Source organism: Carcharodon carcharias, chromosome 6, assembly GCF_017639515.1.
Source record: "Carcharodon carcharias isolate sCarCar2 chromosome 6, sCarCar2.pri, whole genome shotgun sequence".
Taxonomy (NCBI): Eukaryota; Metazoa; Chordata; class Chondrichthyes; order Lamniformes; family Lamnidae; genus Carcharodon; species Carcharodon carcharias.
In genome coordinates, this window is record NC_054472.1 from 131384260 (window position 1) to 131405371 (window position 21112).

Genomic DNA, 21112 nt, shown 5'->3' on the forward strand with positions numbered 1-21112 from the left:
GTCTTATGGTCTCTTCCCCTACCCTCACAACCTCTCTTTAGGTACCAAATAAAATGCTTTTTTGAATGGTTTCAATATTTTGTTTTTTTTTCTGAAGGGAAAGAAACAGTCTGTTGAAGGAAGCAGAAGTCTTGCACAGGGCCAGATTTTCCCATATAATCCAAATTTATGGTATTTGCAATGAACCTGAATTTATGGGCATTGTGACGGAATACATGAGCAATGGGTCTTTGGACCAACTCCTTTATCAGGTATTGTGTTTGATGAAGATGTTCTTTATCATAGTTATTTTATGCACATTGTTAACATGTAGCTTCTTATAACAAACCTTAGAAAGAAATAACAATTAAAGAAAAGAATGGAAGGTTTGGACGTAAACCGTGCCTTTCATGACTTCAGGAAGTCCCACAGCACTTAAAAACAAATTAAACGCTTTCAAAATGTAGTCATGTGTAATATAGGAAGTGCGAAAACCTATCAAGTGTGTGCAGCGTAATATGCTAATCTCTGAGAAAGCTTGGATTTAAACTACACTGCATAATCGGAGATGGATTTTTACCTTGACTAATGGAAATTTAGATTTAAACCGGTTAATCTGGTTACTGGATTATCACGTGTCTAGTTACCTGAAATGAATGGCCAAATTATTTTGATGTTCCACTGAATAACAATTTTCCTCCCCAGACTATCTGTTGTTATCATTTTTTGACATTGGTGTGGATTTTAAGCTATTGATAGAATCTTCCCCTTGAGGTTGATTCTTTGGCTCTAAAACTGTGTTACACTAGACTAGCTATGCTGTTAGACCTTTCACTACCAACAGATTATTTCATATGTTGTCAAAATTATGTCTTGATGTAGCATTTTGTTTCCATAGTTTATATGCTTTAAGGTATAGGATTACAGATTTATGCAATGGAGTTAGTGGGTATAGAATTGTACCATACCCATTTCCAACTCCCTGCCACCAGTGTAGTAACATTATGATGAATGTTCAAGTGTGTGTTAGATACTTCCATACTCCTGCCTCTCTAATGCCTTTTGCTGTAGCTGCTTTGAGTTGGGCATTGATTGGAGTGTGGGAGAAAATTGCACACTAACCCTCATTGACAAATGTAGGGTGAGACATACTCAGAGTCCTGTGTACCCGTAAGAGAGGAGGTTTGTGGAGGTGGAATACATTCATCTGTTAGTCGATATCTGAAAACTGGATCCTTCGTCTGTACGTTTACAATTAAACATTTTAATCATGAGATGCTGTGTGGCTGGGCACTAACCTTTAACAGGCTAAACCACATCTACGTTTAAACTTCCTGAAATATTAAATTCTGTAAAGGAGTTGGGAGTTCTCTTCTAAAAGCAGACCTGTGTTTTTCTGATACTTAGAAAGATACTTATCCAACACTTCCTTGGTCATTGCGACTTCGCATACTATATGAAATTGCACTGGGAGTGAATTTCCTTCACAACATGAACCCACCATTACTGCATCATGATCTGAAGGCACAAAATATTCTGCTGGATGGTGAATTTCATGTAAAGGTAAGAAATGGCATATTCAGTCAGAATTCAGTGTTATGCAATAACAATAATTGAATACTTCATGTTGAATAATTAGAACATTTTAATACCCTTTAAGAGTTAGAATATTTGACAGTTTTCAGTGGTTTACTTTTGCCAATACTGGCAGAAATTTACCCTCTCCTGTGTAGCTCTTTCGGATAATTTGTTTGATTCTGGATGTCAACATAACACACGTCACCAAAGCCACATTTGCCTGGGTTGTCACTTAAGTGTACTTTTGCTACTGATGAGGCCAGTCGGAATGAGGGGGCCCTTGGATTTGCTGCACTCGCTGGATTGCTACAGGTACAGGACAGAAAACCATAGATTTGCCTGTGTAGTCTTGTAAAATCCAGCATTCATTGGTAAACATGGATCCAAAATGTGACAATTACAGCCTTAAACAACAAACTGAATATCCTTGTACAACGACAAATCCTTTTGCTTTCTTTTCCTATTACTGTACTCTTTCAGAGTGCAATTCCTAGGTGATTTTGCCAGAGCTGGAGGCAGGTTGTTTGCTCTCCTGCTCTGTTCAGATGCTCTTGGTCAATGTCCTCTGGATTTCAGAGTCCATAGGGGCCCCAACAAAGACTGCCCCACCTACACCTATGCAGGCCAGAATTGGCCGATGGGAAATAAGTCAATATGTAGGGCTCTGACTGAGGGAAGAGCAAGTGGTGTGGAGTGGAAGCACTTTGAGCAGACTCCCCACTTCCATCTGACCTTTCTTCGTGTTGTCTCATGGGCCACCTGCACTTCCCTGCTAACCAAGAGTGTCGAATGGCCAATGTGAGGCTTTCCTCTGCCCTACCTAAGTTGTCAGGCGAGTGTACTGGCCATTAATGAGAGTCAGCATGCACTTGGTGATCTGATTCTCCATGCAGGTGGCCACGTTTACAATGGGAGCAGACATCAGCTTAAAAGCCTGAGACATCAGGTACTCGTTTTAGATAAGGAGTACAGGGATCTCTCTGGAATTGTGCAGAGTGTCTCTGAAAAGGCTGACAGAACCTCTAACATTTTCTGCTGCTTCTCCATAAAATTCTGTTTGATGATGACCTCCACCCCCCTCTTCAAGGCTCAGCATCTGTGCCCAGTTAAGCAGAACTAGGAGTACTCACCCTCCACTGCTGCCTATGCCTCCATCGCCTGCTTCTGCTCACTTGTAGTTTGCTCTGCACAATGTGACATCCCAACTACTGCTTTTGGTGAGGTGTGCTTATTTGCGCAGGAGTCATGTGATGATGTTTCCTCAGAGTGAGTGACCTCCTCTGTGAAGAACTCCTCCTCACCAGCTCCTGTGACATGCTAGAAGACGTGAATTGAAGCTGACAAAGCAAGAGAACTCTAAGTCATCATTGCGCAGATCATATTTCAGTGCCGTCTATATTAGTGCATGTTGCATGATGTTTGGTTATGTTATGTTTAATTCTGTCACCAAGATAGTTGGGAGACCTCCATCCCTCCATAGCCATGGCTAGGCATGTTGATACCCTCCCCCTCTGTAGCTGCCAAAGTGGAGATATCTGGAGGACCACCCAGCGCGGTTCTGCCTCTCCCTATTGTTCTGTGCAAGGAGAGAAATAAGGAACCTAAGAGTGTGACCTGTGGAATGTTTTGAGAGTATGGGAGAACTGCACTTGTGGAAGGTTGCAGTGAGGAATGTATGTGACATTGCAATAAGATGAGGGTGAGTGTTAGTAATGCACTGAGTAGAGGGTCATGAGCCTTTGGAATTCTCTTCCTGGATAGGCAGTGGAAGAAGAGCCTTTGAATATTTTTAAGGCAGAGGTGGATAGATTCCTTGGTAAGCAAGGAGGTGGTAGGATATCGGGGCTAGGCAGGATGCAGATTTCAGGTTATTATCAGATCAGCCATGATTTTATTAAATAATGGAGCAGGCTTGAGGGGCTGAATAGACTACTCTTGCTCCTTGTTCATATGAGCAGGTATGGATATGACAAGGTGCCTTGAGAGAGGAATGGATTCACCAGCAAGTTGTGTTGGCCTGAGCAGTGAGATACAGGAGGAGCCTTGGAAGGCAGAGTCAGGGAGTTTGCACTTAAATGCGGAATTCTGTTCAGCGTTTCTGCCCTGATTGGGTCATTAAACCTTTTGCAGCACTGTATCCAAGATTGAGACACTGTTCTCCGGCTGCCGATCGCCTCTGCAATTTTTAGCCATGGCTGCTTTTTCCCTGAGGCTCCCTATTTCTTCCCATCCACGAGGTAGAGAAAAGTCTGAGGACCCTTACAGCCTGCAGACTGATGATTTAGGATACATCTGATAATGGCGTTGGAGCCTTTGGATGTTGTCTGTCAGTTTGTCCAGCTGCGGGCTCAGTTCTGATACCCCTGGAATGTTTCCATTCTGACCCTTGCAACACCGCTTTAAATAGTGGAACTAAAAGGGACTGCAACAAGTCATCATCACGCCTGCCTGCTCTAATTGGTTGGGAAACCTGGTCGTCAATTGCAAATGCCATGGCTGACTCACAAAGCCACAGACAAGCTCACTGTTGGAACTCGCTGCTGCTGCCCCACCACTGCAAGTGAGTTGGAACATTAACATTCACCCTGTGGTGTAGTTCACGTCAAGCTGAAACCTAAACTGAAACCCAAATGCAAAATTTAAATTCTGTGCTTGTTATTTCATAAAAAATGACTAGGTAGAGTAACTTGATTTTAAATAGATTTATTTGTAGGCCACTGAACAGCAAATTACTTTACTACTTACAAAAGACACACACTGAAATATTTTGCAATAGCTTGAATAAGTAGTGAGCATTTCAATGTTATTTCAAATGGCTCATCGATTCTCTTCAGAGTGGAAATGCATTTTCATCAATGTTGAATTACATCTCAAAGTTCAGTGAGTGTAGAGCACAGAAACAAACCATTTGTCTCAAATCTAAGTCAGCAATTATGTTTTACATGAGCCTCCTGCCATTCTTCCATTGTTGGCCTTAGTGGTCAATTCTACAAAGCAGTCTTTACATCTCAAAGCTTATTTGTGGTGAGAGAAATGGCTTCCATAACTGCTGAATGAAAATTATTGCAGCTCAACCTCGAGTGTGCTGCCAGTGTCAACTCTAAATATGACTGGATGATCCATCTCGGCCTCCTCCTACGGTTCACACCAACATAGATGCCAGACCTCAGAAACAGCTGAACACTGGATACTGCAAAAGCTGTGGGCCTCAATAGCATCTACTGCAGTGATGAAAATTTGTACTTCAGCACTAGCCATGCCTCTAGTCAGGCTGTTTTGGTCCAGCTACAACACTGGCACATACTCGACAAAAGTGTAAAGTTGCCCAGATGATTCACTGTCCATAGTCCTGTGCATAACAAGCAGGATAAATCCAGTCCAGCCATTTACCACCTCATCAGTCTACTCGCGATCATCAGCAAAGTGATAGAAGGAGCCATCGATGGTGCTATCAAGAAGCAATGGTAGGACCCTAGGAAGTACAGAAGACCAGAGGGACCTTGGTGTACATGTCCATAGATCCCTGAAGGTAGCAGCACAGGTAGATAAGGTGATTAAGAAGGCACATGAGATACTTGCCTTTATTAGCTGAGGCATAGACTGTAAGAGCAGGGAGGTTATGTTGGAGCTGTATAAAACGCTAGTTACACCACTGCTGGAGCACTGTGTGCAGTTCAGGTCGCCACTCTGTAGGAAGGATGTGATTGCACTGGAGAGGGTGCAGAGGAGATTCACCAGGATATTGCCTGGGCTGGAGTGTTTCAGCTGTGAAGAGAGACGGGATAGGCTAAGGTTGTTTTCCTTAGAGCAGAGAAGGCTGAGGGAGGGCCTGATGGAGGTACACAAAATTATGAGGGGCATAGATAGGGTAGATAGGAAGAAACTTTTCCCCTTAGTGGAGGTGTCAATATCAGGGGACATAGATTTAAGGTAAGGGCCAGGAGGTTCAGAGGAGATTTGAGGAAAATGTTTTCACCCAGAGAGTGTTTGGAAACTGGAACACACTGCCTGAGGGGCTGGTAGAGGCAGGAACCTCACAACATTTAAGAAGCATTTGGATGAGCACTTGAAATGCCAAAGCCTACAGGGCTATGGGCTAAGTGCCTGGAAAATGGGATTAGAATAGATAGGTGCTTGATGGCTGGCACAGACACGATGGGCCGATGAGTCTGTTTCTGTGTGCTATAACTCTGACACTTGCATACCAATAACCTGCTCACTGCTGCTCAGTTTGGGTTCCATGAGGATTACTTGACTCCAGAACTTATTACAGTCTTGGTCCAAACATGGACGAAAGAACTGGATTCTGGAGGGAAAGTGAGAAGACTGTCCTTGTCCAAGAGTGGAATTAAGGAGCCCTAGTAAAATTGCAGTCATTGAAAATCAAGGGGAAAATTGGCTGGAATCATGCCATTGGCCGGAATCATACCATGCACAATATTCAACGGCATTGCCATAATCAAAATCCTAACTAACAACTTCCTAGTGAAATCGTGGTTCACCAGAAACTTAACTTGACCATGTCACATAAATATTGTGGCGACAAGAACAGGTCAGAGGTTGGGAGTTCTGCAGAGAGTAACTCACCCCCTGACTCGCCAAAGCCTGTCCACTGCCTACAAGGCACAAGTCAGGAGTGTGATGGAATACTCCACTTGCCTTGATGAGTGCAGCTCCAAAAACAGTCCAGAAGCTCAACAGCATCCAGCACAAAGTAGCCTGCTTGATTGACACTCCATCTACTAACTCAAAACATTGACTCCATCCATTACTGATGCAACTTGGTTGCAGGGTGTACCATCTATGAGATGGAGTGTAGCAATTTGCCAAAGCATCTTCGAAAGCACATTCCAAACCCAGGGACTCCAAAATCTAGAGGGACAAATGCAGCTGCACAGGAACTCCACTAACTCCAAGTCACACACTGCCTTTTACTTGGAAATCTATCACTGTTCTTCATTGCTGCTGGGGAAAAATACTAGAACTACCTCAATTCCAGCATTATTGAAGTACCTTTACCACACAGATTGCAGCTGTTCAAGAAAGCGGCTTACCACCACCTTCTCAAATGTAATTAGGAATGGGTATTGAATGCTGGCCTCACCAGCAACACTGACATCCCATGAATGAATGGATTTTTAAACAATATTTATTCAACAAAAGGGCTGTTTTATTCTCTTCATATCCCGTTAAGGATATTCAGGCATTCCCTCTAAATCATGTCATGATGATGTTTAAACAAAAGACTGATTTATTTTATAATTAAAGTATCAGGGTATTTGGTTAGCTAAGTTCAATGGTGGATTTTTATTGTTTGTTTAGATTGCAGACTTTGGGCTCTCAAAATGGCGCCGTTTGACAATGAGTAAATCATCAGGCCTTAAATCTCCCACTGCCGGAGGGACAGTTATCTACATGGCGCCAGAGCAGTATGAGCCTAACAAAGCAAAGCGTGCAGATGTAAAACATGACATGTACAGGTAAAGTTAGATGGTTTCTTTATAGTTAAAATAATTAGTTTATTCAATTCTTAGAATGGTTTCTCATTATTATTTATTGCATGAGACTGGCACACCATGAAATTTGATGTATTGCGGTTTCCAGTTCAAAAAAGAGATTTTGCCCGCCACCTAATATTTGCCTAGTTTTGCAATGTAGTGTCTAATAATTGGTTCAAAATGCCCATATTCTGAGTTTGGAAAACATTTTTTTGTAAAGAACCTGCCGGCACATGATGTGCTTTTAGAAGGCAAATTTATCTGCTATTCCGATCCTTATGTTTATGATGTAGGGAATTGCCTAAGAGCTAATAGTTGCAACTTTAACTCACCCCATCGCCCCATCCCCGACATGCAAGCAAAGGAGGTTAAATTGAATCCTGCCTCCAGCCTGCCACTTACGCGATTCAGGCTCCCACTTAAGCTAGGCAGAGCATAATTATGCAGAAATTGTGACACATTGAATTCAGCAGCACCACAACATAATATTAAAGTCAAGCCAAGAGGAGGAGTGTGCTGTTCACTGCTTAGTAACAGGGCCATGGTGGAAAGAGGTCAAAGTAAGTCTTCAAAATACCTTTTTCTCTGTGGATCTTGAAAGCAAAGACTACCAGTGGACTGGCAGGTGACATTCATCAACTTGTGGTTGTACAGTCAAAGGTGCTTGAGTCATTGGCATGTTAAAGTAATATACTTGCACGGTATCCCCTCTGTTCTGATGTGAACAACCTGTTATTCCAGGCTGTTGCTGCCACCAGGACTTTGCTGCTGTGTGGACATGTTTATCAAAATCCAGATAGTTTAAATATTGCAATGAAATAGGCCTTAGACCCTTCATGGAGTGCTTAGCCTCCTCCCACCCTGATTGTGACAAAATTGCCAGCCATATCTACAGAGACTACAAAGAAATTCAGTCATCCTATATCAGCAGCCAAACTCATTCTGGAACCCTCCTTCCACTGACTGCCGGCAACCATTCCAAAGGCTGCAGTGTGCTGCAGATAAATGCCCACGCATGCCCACTGCTCAGCTGATGAACCTGACCAAGTGGTGAATGTGGACAAGTGTAATGTGGAACCCCAGGAAGTTTTATTTAGATGAGGACCTGCCATTAAGATTATCGAGGTCGTCTCATCCCTAGCCTCTTCGGGAGTTCTGCCCGCTGCTGGATTCATGTGCACCATTTCCACCGCATCTCTGGTAAAAGTGAGGTCAGTGTCACACTTGACGTTGTGTTTGTGTGTTGAAGCAAGAATCGACTTGGATGTCTGATATGGTAATAGATGGAAGAGGAGTAACATTTCAGCACATAGAATGATTACAGCATAGAGGAGACCATTTAGCCTGTCATCGAGAAATGACACTAGATGAATTGCTTGTTTGGAGAACCAGTGCAGACACAAGGGGCCGAATGGCCTCTTTCTGTGCTGTAATAATCCTGTGATTCTGTGTCCGTGTCAACTGCTAGAGAGACAGCTCATCCTACTCAACCCCTTTTACCCATAACACTGAATTTTTTTTCTTCAGTGCTTATCCAATTATTATCCATTTTAAAAGCCATGATTAAACCTCCCCTTCTACACACTCTCTCAGGCAATGCATCCCTATCCAAATCATCTTAATCAGACCTGCACATGAACACACAAACAAGGACAGAAAAAGGCTAACCATGCCTTCTAGAATGTATTATGGCAAAAATAGTGTTCTGAATTCCATCCTCTCACCCACTCCCACACAGCAACGCAACCTCCTGGGAGAGGCAAAAAAAGTGTAAAATGCTGGAGTTTGAATTTGTGAGTCACGTCAGGTCAATGAGCTCCACAGTACAGTGCAATGGAGTTATGGATATTCAGTAGAATTGGCACCGTTTTGTGCCATGAGATTCATGATCTTAGTTCCCTCATAAGTGTTTACAGTACCACACTTTTTGAAAGAGTTCTGTATGATAGCTTGTCAAAGGAAACAAACTGAGACATTTATATCTAAAGTTATGCTTTTCAGAAATGTATTTTAAGTTTATCATTTTAGATGTGTTGATGTACCTGGTCTTTCTGATCTGTTGTAGTTGTTGATGTGCTCACAATGAAGGTGAAAATGTGTCTCCATGAACCTCTAAACTAGGACTGTGCGTGCGTGCATTTGTGCGTTTGTTTTTAGAGGAATGTATTTGCCAATTGAGTGGCAGTCTGACAGTAGTCATAACGATCTTTATGCCAACCAAAGAGTGATTAGTCCTGTACAGGACAGTTTTACAGGCTTGCGTGACCCATATGATGAACAGAGGCCACTCACACCCATTGGTCAGGAGTATCCCAGAGGATATTAGCCTAGAATTGAGAGCCAGGTCTTGGGTCTCCCTTCACTGGGAATGGTTGGACCAGTGTTTAAACTATGTACCTTCTGACTCAGCGATAGGTTGTTATCACTAGCCAAAGGCTCACTCTGTGATAGTGTAATGATGACTTCTATCAACTTTAAAAACATCATCCAGACATCTTGAGGGGAATTTTATCCCAACTAAGATATGAGGGATTGTTGTGGGGTTAATTTAGTAAGTATGGGCCAAACCTACACCATGTTAACCAGAGCAAGTTAGGAGAGGTCTGAGTAACCCTGAAGAAGCACCTCTGTAATTATCATATTATAATGAGGCTTTGTTCCTCAGATTTTAGAAGCCATTTAAAATGATTGGTTTCATGGTGGGTTACACAATACTCGGGGAAACCCAGTAGCTGAAGGGAGGCGGAGCCTGCCAGATCCAGTGGGAAAGTGTTTTTCCAACAATGCTCGCAGGCCAAGAAGAGCACAGGCATGCTTCCCTCACAGCTGGCCAGTCAAGGAAATCTTCTGCAACCTGTCCCTTCCCACGATCAGCTGACATTTCCCCCCACCACCTGCAATTTCTTTTCCCTTCCGCCACTTTCTTCCCTCAGATTGACAAATGCCCCCAAGTTTCCCTTCGCTCGATCTCTCTTTCCTTCTGTGTTGCTGTGCTCCGAGCCTCCGCTCACCCCATTATGTTTGCCAGATTCCAGGAACCGTCCTCAAAAGTCCCCTGCTGTCACTTTCTGTCACCGGCTTTCCCACCCGGCAGTGGATCAGGAAATAGGGTATGAAAATGCTAACAATGTCCTGCAGTCAAATTTGGCAGGGCCTCCACGTTTCTCACATTTCTGGATTTCCTGACTGCAAACAGGCGTCCCTAACTCCCTGTAAATATTGGGACACTTGTGACTTCTCTTAAACTGTAAATATGGCAGTTGCCAATTGCAGTTTGTTCTGTAAGTTCTATAAATATGGTGTTAGTGGGAACTGCGCTGGTAAAAGTAGATGCTGTTGAACCAAGATCATGCATCATGTGAGAAGGAGGAAGAGAAGAGCTCAACCCATCCAGCTAAGATGCAGCAATGCACACGATCTACACAACCTCCTTACAGAGGCCAAAAAATTGGATGGGAAAAATAAATCTGGGACTAATTCCTATCCAAATGCTTAGGATAATTAAGCAAGTCCACAGGACTGCAACAGCTCAATAGTCATCAATCCCCCAGCAATACTCATCAAGCTCCTAGAAATCTTAACATGTTAACTTTTGAATATTGCTGGAAAGAGGGACATGTTGCCAAAGTTCTCATCTTGCACTCATCAGGACAAGCCCAAGATGAGTGCATGACAAAAAGCTTCGGCTACAAGTCTCTCTTTTCATCAGTATTCAAGTTCTGTACTACCGAATAACCTTAACTTTTATAACTGGAGATATCCTCATCATTCAAAACTGATGATCTTCCTATTCAAAGGACTAGAATTTATGTACATGTTTTTTGTTTAAATATTTCAAATGTGCTAATTTTTTTAAAATATTTTCCAAGAATCAAAATGTTTTTGAAGGATTTACTTGTAAAAATATTCCACTGTCATTGTATGTTTTAAATTGCTTCAAGCAGAGCTCGTGCAGAGTGAGTTGTCACCTAAATAATTAGATTGAATAACATTTGTGCTTGTTAATTACTACAGATAGTTCGAAAGTCTTGTGTCTAAATATGCTTTGTTCCCTTCATAGCTACTCAATAATAATGTGGGAAGTCCTTTCAAGAAAACAGCCATTTGAAGGTCAGTTCTATTCAATTTTGATTTCAGGCCTTCTGCTGCCTTTATCCTGTATAAATGTAATTGATAAATTTTAATCTATTAAGTTCTAGGCATTATTATCAACAATCTTTAATTATCCGGGGGTGTGGAGCGATAAAGAGAAAAGAGAGACCTACAGGCCAGTTAGCATAACATCAGTCATTGGGACAATGCTGGAAACCATTAGTTAGGATGTGGTAACATGACACTTAAAACCACACAGACTCTGGTTTTCTATGAAAGGAAAATTATGTTTGACATACCTATTATAGTTTTCTGAGGAAATAACCAGCAGGAGAAGGAGGAACTAGTTCAAATTTTCAAAAGGCTTTCAATAAAGTGCCAGACAAAAGGTTGTTCCAGTAGATAAAGGCCCATGGGGTTGGAATAATAAGTTAACATAGTCTAGCCAGCTATGCCTGTATCTCATGAATGAAAAAATAAAGAAAAAATAGCTAAGAGGATTGGTTAAAGGGCAGTAAACAGAGAGTAGGAATAAATAGATCATTTTCAGGTTGTCAGGCTGTAACCAGTGGAGTGCTGCAGGGATTGGTGCTGGGAGTCAGCTATTTACAATCTTTATGAATGACTTAGATGGAGGGACCAAGTGAAATGTACCCAAGTTTGCTGATGGTACAAGGCTAGGTGCGAAAGTAAGCTGTGAGGAGAATGCAGAGAGCCTGTGAAAGGTTATAAAGGTTAAGTGAGTGTGCAAGAAGATAGCAGGTGGAGTATTTTGTGGGGAAAGGTGAGGTCATTCACTTTGATAGAAAGGGTAGAAAAACAGAATATTTTGTAAATGATGAGAAATTATGAAATGTAGCTGTTGAGAGGGATTTGAGCTCTCCTTGTAAACAAAATCAATTACCATGAAGATACAGAAAGCAATTAGGAAGACAAATGGTATGTTGGCCATTATTACAAGGGATTGGAGTACAAAAGTAGGGAGGTCTTACTACAATGTTATATAGACTTTGGTGAGTCCTCACCTAGATTGCTGTGTACACTTTTTGTCTCTGTACATAAGGAAAGATATATTTACTTTTGAGGAGGTGCAACAAAGAATCACTGGACTGATTCCTGAAATGAGGGTTGTCCTGTGAGGAGAAATTGAGTGCAATGGTTCTATACTCTGCAGTTTAGAATAATAAGAGGTGATCTTGTTTAAATATAGATTCTGAGAGATTTGACCTGGTTGATGTTGAGAGGCTGCTCCCCTTAGCTGGAGACTTGAGCAAATAATCAAGACTGACATTTCAGTGCAGTACTGAGGGAGTGCTGCATTGTCAGAAGGGCTGTCTTTCAGATGAGATGTTAAACCGAGGCTGAGACTGCCCCCCTCAAATGGATGTAAAAAATTCACATTATTAGTTCTCCTAGTGTTCAGGCCAACATTTATCCCCGAGCCCACATGAGCAAAACAGATTGTGTGATCATTTATTTATTTGCTATTTGTGGATCTTACTGTGCAAATTGACTGCTGCATTACACCAGTGACAAACATTTTAAAACTATCTCATTGGCGGTGAAGTGCTTTGGGATTTAGTGAAAAGTACTATATAAATGCTGATCGTGATTGTGTCTTTTTCTACATTGTAATAATTTTGCCCTTGTTATTTAAGGTGCATTGAAAAATTGTAAAATTTAAAAATTAGGAAATTCCTGAATTATTTTCAACAAAATTGATCATTTAACGCTTTGTACTGCTGCATAGTGTACTTTGGTAAAAAATATCTTTTTGATCTCCTAAATGATTCATTACTTTAAATGAAAACGTCTGCATGAAGTAACTTCTGTCCAGTCAGAAGATGATTAAGCACAGGGTAATGAGAAAGAAGCTTTGATTTTGCAACTTTATTTTTTAAATGTTTTGTTCTTTTTCTCCATTTTGTAACTTGTTTACATTTTAAATGTAAAAGGTTTTTCATTGGTTAATGTTAAGATGCCACAAATTTTAATTGTTATGAAAAAATGTTTTGTTTATACTGTGGTTCAAGCTTCTCATCTGCAGTTCTCTTTCTCAGATGCTACAAACCCAGTGCAGATCATGTTTAGTGTACTGCAGGGTTCCCGACCTGACACCAGTGAGGAAAGCTTATCATTGGACATCCCGAGCCGCAAAACGCTGCTTGCGCTAATGATTAGTGGCTGGTCTCAAAACCCTAATGAACGGCCTTCCTTTGTTAGTAAGTTGTTGCAAATATACAGAATATGCAAAGTTAGAGTAATGAGTGATTGCAATAATTTGGTGCCAACATGGGATCTTTAATTCACTGTTAACTGAAATTCTCCTTCACTTATGGCAGTTATTCCCTCATTCAATCATGACATGCTCCTCATTGTTAATTCAGCGAGATTGTAATTTTATTGGTTTTACACAGCCTTCCCTTCTCCTACTGAAGCTGCAACACTAGTCACTTAGTTGGAGACTTGAACAAGTTCCTGGTAGGATCTAGAATACATGTGTCAGCAAAACTGACTTCCATTGCACTCCAGCACAAACCCACCATACTCCTGCAATGGAATCGGTGGCTGGTTCTTCCAGATCAAAATCTTAACTGCCTCTTCTCCCTCTCACGGTGAATATCCACTTACATTTTCTTTATTCTCTTGAATCCAATCACATCGCTCACTTATTAACCCCAACTTGCTAGACCAGTTTATTATCTATGAAGTAACTTCAAAACTGGATCATCAAAAATTAATGCATTTTGAAATGATATTAAGGTGATTAGAATGATCCTTGGGCAGTGAGGTGTGGCCAAAGTTTATTCAATTAAAGAATTGACATGTTAGCCACTTTTTTGCCACTTCTTTGAAAAAAAGAACCTTCTCCATATCATTGTCCATACAGCTGATTCAATCAGATAAAGAAATATCTGAGCACTCGATTACTATCGTAGGCTGCGAAAATCAAACATTTGTGTACCAGGAGTAAAACAAATTTTGTGGCAAAAATTATTTATGTACGGATTGCCATTCTCTGTTGACATTGTGGTTTGAACAGTTAATAGACGTGTTTAAATGAAAAACTCAGTCTCCCGTATATTAAAAAAACTGCTGAACCACAGATTTTACAGAACTTGTGGTAATCTGGCATGCGCTGTTACACATATGAATGGAAATTGGTATTGCAAAGAGAAGTTCTTTTAGACTTTCCCCTTTCTGTAGTATTTAGAAGTTCTTTAACACATTAAAAAGTAGGTTTGTAGCACTGTAATGTGCGAAAGCCTTGAAAATTAACAGTTTTTTCAGTGCTAAATTTCCATTCAACTAATTGAATATTGGGAAGACTGATATAAAAACAAAAAAACTGCGGATGCTGGAAATCCAAAGCAAAAACAGAAAAACTCAGCAGGTCTGGCAGCATCGGCGGAGAAGAAAAGAGTTGACGTTTGGAGTCCTCATGACCCTTCGACAGAACTTGAGTTCGAGTCCAAGAAAGAGTTGAAATATAAGCTGGTTTAAGGTGTGTGTGGGGGGCGGAAAGAGAGAGAGAGAGAGAAGCGGAGGGGGTTGGTGTGGTTGTAGGGACAAACAAGCAGTGATAGAAGCAGATCATCAAAAGATGTCAACAACAATAGAACAAAAGAACACATAGGTGTTAAAGTTGAGGATATTATCTAAACGAATGTGCTAATTAAGAATGGATAGTAGGGCACTCAAGGTATAGCTCTAGTGGGGGTGGGGAGAGCATAAAAGATTTTAAAATATTTAAAAATAATGGAAATAGGTGGGAAAAGAAAAACCTATATAATTTATTGGAAAAAAACAAAAGGAAGGGGGGAGCAGAAAGGGGGTGGGGATGGAGGAGGGAGCTCAAGACCTAAAGTTGTTGAATTCAATATTTAGTCCGGAAGGCTGTAAAGTGCCAAGTCAGAAGATGAGGTGTTGTTCCTCCAGATTGCTTTGGGCCTCACTGGAACAATGCAGCAAGCCAAGGACAGACATGTGGGCAAGAGAGCAGGGTGGAGTGTTAAAATGGCAAGCGACAGGGAGGTTTGGGTCATTCTTGCAGACAGACCGCAGGTGTTCTGCAAAGCGGTCGCCCAGTTTACGTTTGGTCTCTCCAATGTAGAGGAGACCACATTGGGAGCAACGAATGCAGTAGACTAAGTTGGGGGAAATGCAAGTGAAATGCTGCTTCACTTGAAAGGAGTGTTTGGGTCCTTGGACGGTGAGGAGAGAGGAAGTGAAGGGGCAGGTGTTGCATCTTTTGCGTGGGCATGGGGTGGTGCCATAGGAGGGGGTTGAGGAGTAGGGGGTGATGGAGGAGTGGACCAGGGTGTCCCGGAGGGAGCGATCCCTACGGAATGCCGATAAGGGGGGTGAAGGGAAGATGTGTTTGGTGGTGGCATCATGCTGGAGTTGGCGGAAATGGTGGAGGATGATCCTTTGAATGCGGAGGCTGGTAGGGTGATAAGTGAGGACAAGGGGGACCCTATCATGTTTCTGGGAGGGAGGAGAAGGCGTGAGGGCGGATGCGCGGGTGATGGGCCGGACACGGTTGAGGGCCCTGTCAACGACCGTGGGTGGGAAACCTCGGTTAAGGAAGAAGGAGGACATGTCAGAGGAACTGTTTTTGAATGTAGCATCATCGGAACAGATGCGACGGAGGCGAAGGAACTGAGAGAATGGGATGGAGTCCTTACAGGAAGCAGGGTGTGAGGAGCTGTAGTCGAGATAGCTGTGGGAGTCGGTGGGTTTGTAATGGATATTGGTGGACAGTCTATCACCAGAGATTGAAATCGAGAGGTCAAGGAAGGGAAGGGAAGTGTCAGAGATGGACCACGTGAAAATGATGGAGGGGTGGAGATTGGAAGCAAAATTAATAAATTTTTCCAAGTCCTGACGAGAGCATGAAGCAGCACCGAAGTAATCATCGATGTACCGGAGAAAGAGTTGTGGAAGGGGGCCGGAGTAGGACTGGAACAAGGAATGTTCCATATACCCCATAAAGAGACAGGCATATCTGGGGCCCATGCGGGTACCCATAGCCACACCTTTTATTTGGAGGAAGTGAGAGGAGTTGAAGGAGAAATTGTTCAGCGTGAGAACAAGTTCAGCCAGACGAAGGAGAGTAGTGATGGATGGGGATGGTTCGGGCCTCTGTTCAAGGAAGAAGCTCAGGGCCCTCAGACCATCCTGGTGGGGGATGGACCTCTCTGTCTCAATCTCTTGTGATAGACTGTCCACCAATATCCATTACAAACCCACCGACTCCCACAGCTACCTCGACTACAGCTCCTCACACCCCACTTCCTGTAAGGACTCCATCCCATTCTCTCAGTTACTTCGCCTCCGTCGCATCTGTTCCGATGATGCTACCTTCAAAAACAGTTCCTCTGACATGTCCTCCTTCTTCCTTAACCGAGGTTTTCCACCCACAGTAGTTGACAGGGCCCTCAACTGTGTCCAGCCCATCTCCCGCGCATCCGCCTCACGCCTTCTCCTCCCTCCCAGAAACATGATAGGGTCCCCCTTGTCCTCACTTATCACCCCACCAGCCTCCGCATTCAAAGGATCATCCTCCGCCATTTCCACCAACTCCAGCATGATGCCACCACCAAACACATCTTCCCTTCAACCCCCCTTTCGGCTTTCCTTAGGGATCGCTCCCTCCAGGACACCCTGGTCCACTCCTCCATCACCCCCTACTCCTCAACCCCCTCCTATGGCACCACCCCATGCCCACGCAAAAGATGCAACACCTGCCCCTTCACTTCCTCTCTCCTCACCGTCCAAGGGCCCAAACACTCCTTTCAAGTGAAGCAGCATTTCACTTGCATTACCCCAACTTAGTCTACTGCTTTCGTTGCTCCCAATGTGGTCTCCTCTGCATTGGAGAGACCAAACGTAAACTGGGCGACCACTTTGCAGAACACCTGTGGTCTGTCCGCAAGAATGACCCAAACCTACCTGTCGCTTGCCATTTTAACACTCCACCCTGCTCTCTTGCCCACATGTCTGTCCTTGGCTTGCTGCATTGTTCCAGTGAAGCCCAACGCAAACTGGAGGAACAATACCTCATCTTCTGACTAGGCACTTTACAGCCTTCCGGACTGAATATTGAATTCAACAACTTTAGGTCTTGAGCTCCCTCCCCCATCCCCACCCCCTTCCTGCTTCCCCCTTCCTTTTGTTTTTTTCCAATAAATTATATAGATTTTTCTTTTCCCACCTATTTCCATTATTTTTAAATATTTTAAAATCTTTTATGCTCTCCCCACCCCCTCTAGAGCTATACCTTGAGTGCCCTACCATCCATTCTTAATTAGCACATTCGTTTAGATAATATCACCAAATTTAACACCTATGTGTTCTTTTGTTCTATTGTTGGTGACATCTTTTGATGATCTGCTTCTATCACTGCTTGTTTGTCCCTACAACCACACCCCCACTCCACCTCTCTCTCTTTCTCTCTCTCCGCCCCCCCACACACACACCTTAAACCAGCTTATATTTCAACTCTTTCTTGAACTCGAACTCAAGTTCTGTCGAAGGGTCATGAGGACTCCAAACGTCAACTCTTTTCTTCTCCGCCGATGCTGCCAGACCTGCTGAGTTTTTCCAGGTAATTCTGTTTTTGTGATTGGGAAGACTGAAGCCGTTTTCTTTCGTCTTTGCAGCAACCTTCAATCCCTAGGTAACAACTGCATCCCTCCCCCTTACATTTGTCTCAGACCAAACTAGACTATTCCCAGCCTTGGTGTTATATTTATCCCAAGATGAGCTTCCGACTACATATTTGCCTCATCACTAAGTTTGCATATTCCTGACTTGGGCCCTGCCTCGTCTCATCTACTGTCGAAAACCTCATTCATGCCTTTGTTAGCTTAAGATTTGGCTATTCCCGTGCACTCCTGACTAGCCTCCATAGACTTGAGGTCATCCAAAACTCTGCTGCTTGTGTCCTCACTTATACTTAGGATGGAATTTAGTTGAGGAACCAGCGGAAGCCCCGATATCATCGTTCCTCGAAAGGCCCGAATCAGGCATTTAACTGGGCAGCTTCAGGCCTCCCTCTGAATTAAGCCCCTCCTAGGGTGGAAATGTCGCCCCCGAAAGCTGCCAGCCAATCAAAAGCTGGCAATTGCAGTACCGGCAGTGCTACTGGGAGTGATAGTCGCTGCCAGTATTGCATTAGGACCTATGCAGAAGAGCACTGATGGATCTTCTGGAGACAGATAAGTGGGGCAGGATGGGGTTCCCAGGGAGGGGTTTGCTGGCTGGGGGAATGGGGAATCAACAGAAAGAGCAGAGCGGTGGCTCATATCCCTCCTCCCCACTTTCTTAATGCCATGTCCTCCATGCCTGAGTACGAAGAACAACCCCAGAAGGCCACAGGCAAGCAGCCTCCTTGGATGGCGTTTCCTCCACCCAAACCAGCAGCAATGGGATGAGGCCCTTCAGTGGCCCATAATTGGCTACTGAAGGGCCTCAATTAGCTCTGTGTTGGAAGGCTACTCACAAGCTTCCAGTCCTAGACTTAATCAGAAGGAGGCAGGAAGGCAGCGGGATCTCCAATCTGCACCCTCCCGCTCAATCACACTGTCCCCACGACCACCAAATTCACCTCTGAGGGGGCATTAAACTCTGACCCAAGTCTCATTTACCCATCACCCCTTTAATCGTTGACCTACATGGACTCCCAGTCAAGCAATATCTTGTTTTTAAATTTCACAGTCTAGTTTTCAAATGCCTCTATGACCTTGCCTGTCCCTATCTCTGGAATCTCTCCCAGCTCCACAACCATCCAGGATAGCTGCACTCATCTAATTCTGGCCTCTTGAGCATCCCTGATTTTAGTCGCTCCACCATTAGTGGCTGTGCCTTCAGCTGTCAAGGCACTAAGCTCTGGAAAATCCTCCCTCCATCTCTCTGGCTCTCTACCTTGCTTTTGGCATTAAGACACTTCTTAAAACCTACCTCTTTGACCAAACTTTAGGTCATCCGACCTAATATCTCCTTCATCTCCATCCCCCACCAGGATGGTCTAAGGGCCCTCAGCGTCTTCCTCGAACAGAGGCCCCAACAATCCCCATCCACCACTACTCTTCTCTGTCTGGCTGAACTTGTTCTCACGCTGAACAATTTCTCCTTAAACTCCTCTCACTTCCTCCAAATAAAAGGTGTGGCTATGGGTACCCGCATGGTCCTCAGCTATGCCTATCTCTTTATGGGGTATGTGGAACATTCCTTGTTCCTACTCCGACCCCTCCCACAACTCTTTCTCTGGGACATCAATGATTATTTCGGTGCTGCTTCATGCTCTTGTCGGGACCTGGAAAATTTTATTAATTTTGCTTCCAAACTCCACCCCTCCATCATTTGCACATGGTCCATCTCTGACACTTCCCTTCCCTTCCTTGACCTCTCTGTCTCAATTTCTCGTGATAGACTGTCCACCAATATCCATTACAAACCTACAGACTCCCACAGCTACCTCGACTACAGCTCCTCAAACCCCGCTTCCTGTAAGGACTCCATCCCATTCTCTCAGTTCCTTCGCTTCTGTCGCATCTGTTCTGATGATGCTACCTTCAAAAACAGTTCCTCTGACATGTCCTCCTTCTTCCTTAACCAAGGTTTTCCACCCACAGTAGTTGACAGGGCCCTCAACCGTGTCCAGCCTATCTCCCTTGCATCCGCCTCACGCCTTCTCCTCCCTCCCAGAAACATGATAGGGTCCCCCTTGTCCTCATTTATCACCCCACCAGCCTCCGCATTCAAAGGATCATCCTCCGCCATTTCCGCCAACTCCAGCATGATGCCACTACCAAACACATCTTCCCTTCACCCCCCAGGCAGCATTCCGTTGGGATTGTGCCCTCCGTGACACCCTGGTCCACTCCTCCATCAACCCCTACTCCTCAACCTCCTCCTACGGCACCTCCCCGTGCGAACGCAAGATATGCAACACCTGCCCCTTCACTTCCTCTCTCCTCACCGTCCAAGGGCCCAAACACTCCTTTCAAGTGAAGCAGCATTTCACTTGCATTTCCTTCAACTTAGTCTACTGCATTCATTGCTCCCAATGCAGTTTCCTCTACATTGGAGAGACCAAACGCAGACTGGGTGACCGCTTGGCGGAACACCTTCGGTCTGTCCGCATGCATAACCCAGACCTCCCTGTCGCTTGCCATTTTAACACTCCACCCTGCTCTCTTGCCCACATATCTCTCCTTGGCTTGCTGCATTGTTCCAGTGAAGCTCAACACAAACTGGAGGAACAGCACCTCATCTTCCGACTAGGCACTTTACAGCCTTCCGGACTGAATATTGAGTTCAACAATTTTAGATCTTAAACTCCCTCCTCCATCCCCACCCCCTTTCCGCTTCTTCCCCCTCTTCCTTGTTTTTTCCAATAATTTATATAGATTTTTCTTTTCCCACCTATTTCCATTATTTTTAATGTATTCCACCGATCATTTATCTATACTTTTTATGCCCTTTTAGTCTTATTTCACCCCACCCCCCACTAGAGCTACCTTTCTTGTCCTGCTATCTATTCTTAATTAGCACATTCTTTTAGATAATATCACCACCTTCAACACCTCTTTGTTCTTTTGTCTGTGACATCTTTTGGTTATCTCCTTCTATCACTGCTTGCTTGTCCCAACAACCACCCTCCCCCTTCTCTCTCTCCGCTCCCCCCCGCCCCTTAAACCAGCTTCTATTTCACCCCTCTCCTATTTTTACTTAGTTCTGTTAAAGGGTCACGAGGACTTGAAGCGTCAACTGTACTCTTCTCCACCGATGTTGCCAGACCTGCTGAGTTTTTCCAGGTATTTTTTATTTTTTGCTCTAATATCTCCTTCTGTGGTTCTGTGCCATATTTTTGCTTTAAAATACTCCTGTGAAAAATCCAAAAATACAATCCTGATGGGCTAAATATTGTTTTCAAACAAAATCTCTTTGAGGTCTTC

General features: G+C 43.6%; 1 protein-coding gene and 1 pseudogene across 3 annotated transcripts in view; both read left to right on the forward strand.

Annotated features, from left to right (window-relative positions):
* ripk2 (receptor-interacting serine-threonine kinase 2) overlaps positions 1-21112 on the forward strand; it is a 70560-nt gene that overhangs the window by 22760 nt on the left and 26688 nt on the right. For 2 of the 3 annotated variants that reach the window (XM_041190504.1, XM_041190506.1), the window contains exons 2-6: positions 98-251; positions 1387-1542; positions 6880-7037; positions 11116-11165; positions 13208-13369. In XM_041190504.1, the coding sequence (XP_041046438.1) occupies positions 98-251; positions 1387-1542; positions 6880-7037; positions 11116-11165; positions 13208-13369 (680 nt within the window). The remainder of the gene's footprint in view (positions 1-97; positions 252-1386; positions 1543-6879; positions 7038-11115; positions 11166-13207; positions 13370-21112) is intronic. The other variant, XM_041190505.1, reaches the window with a different exon arrangement.
* Positions 7615-7836, forward strand: LOC121279458 (annotated as a pseudogene).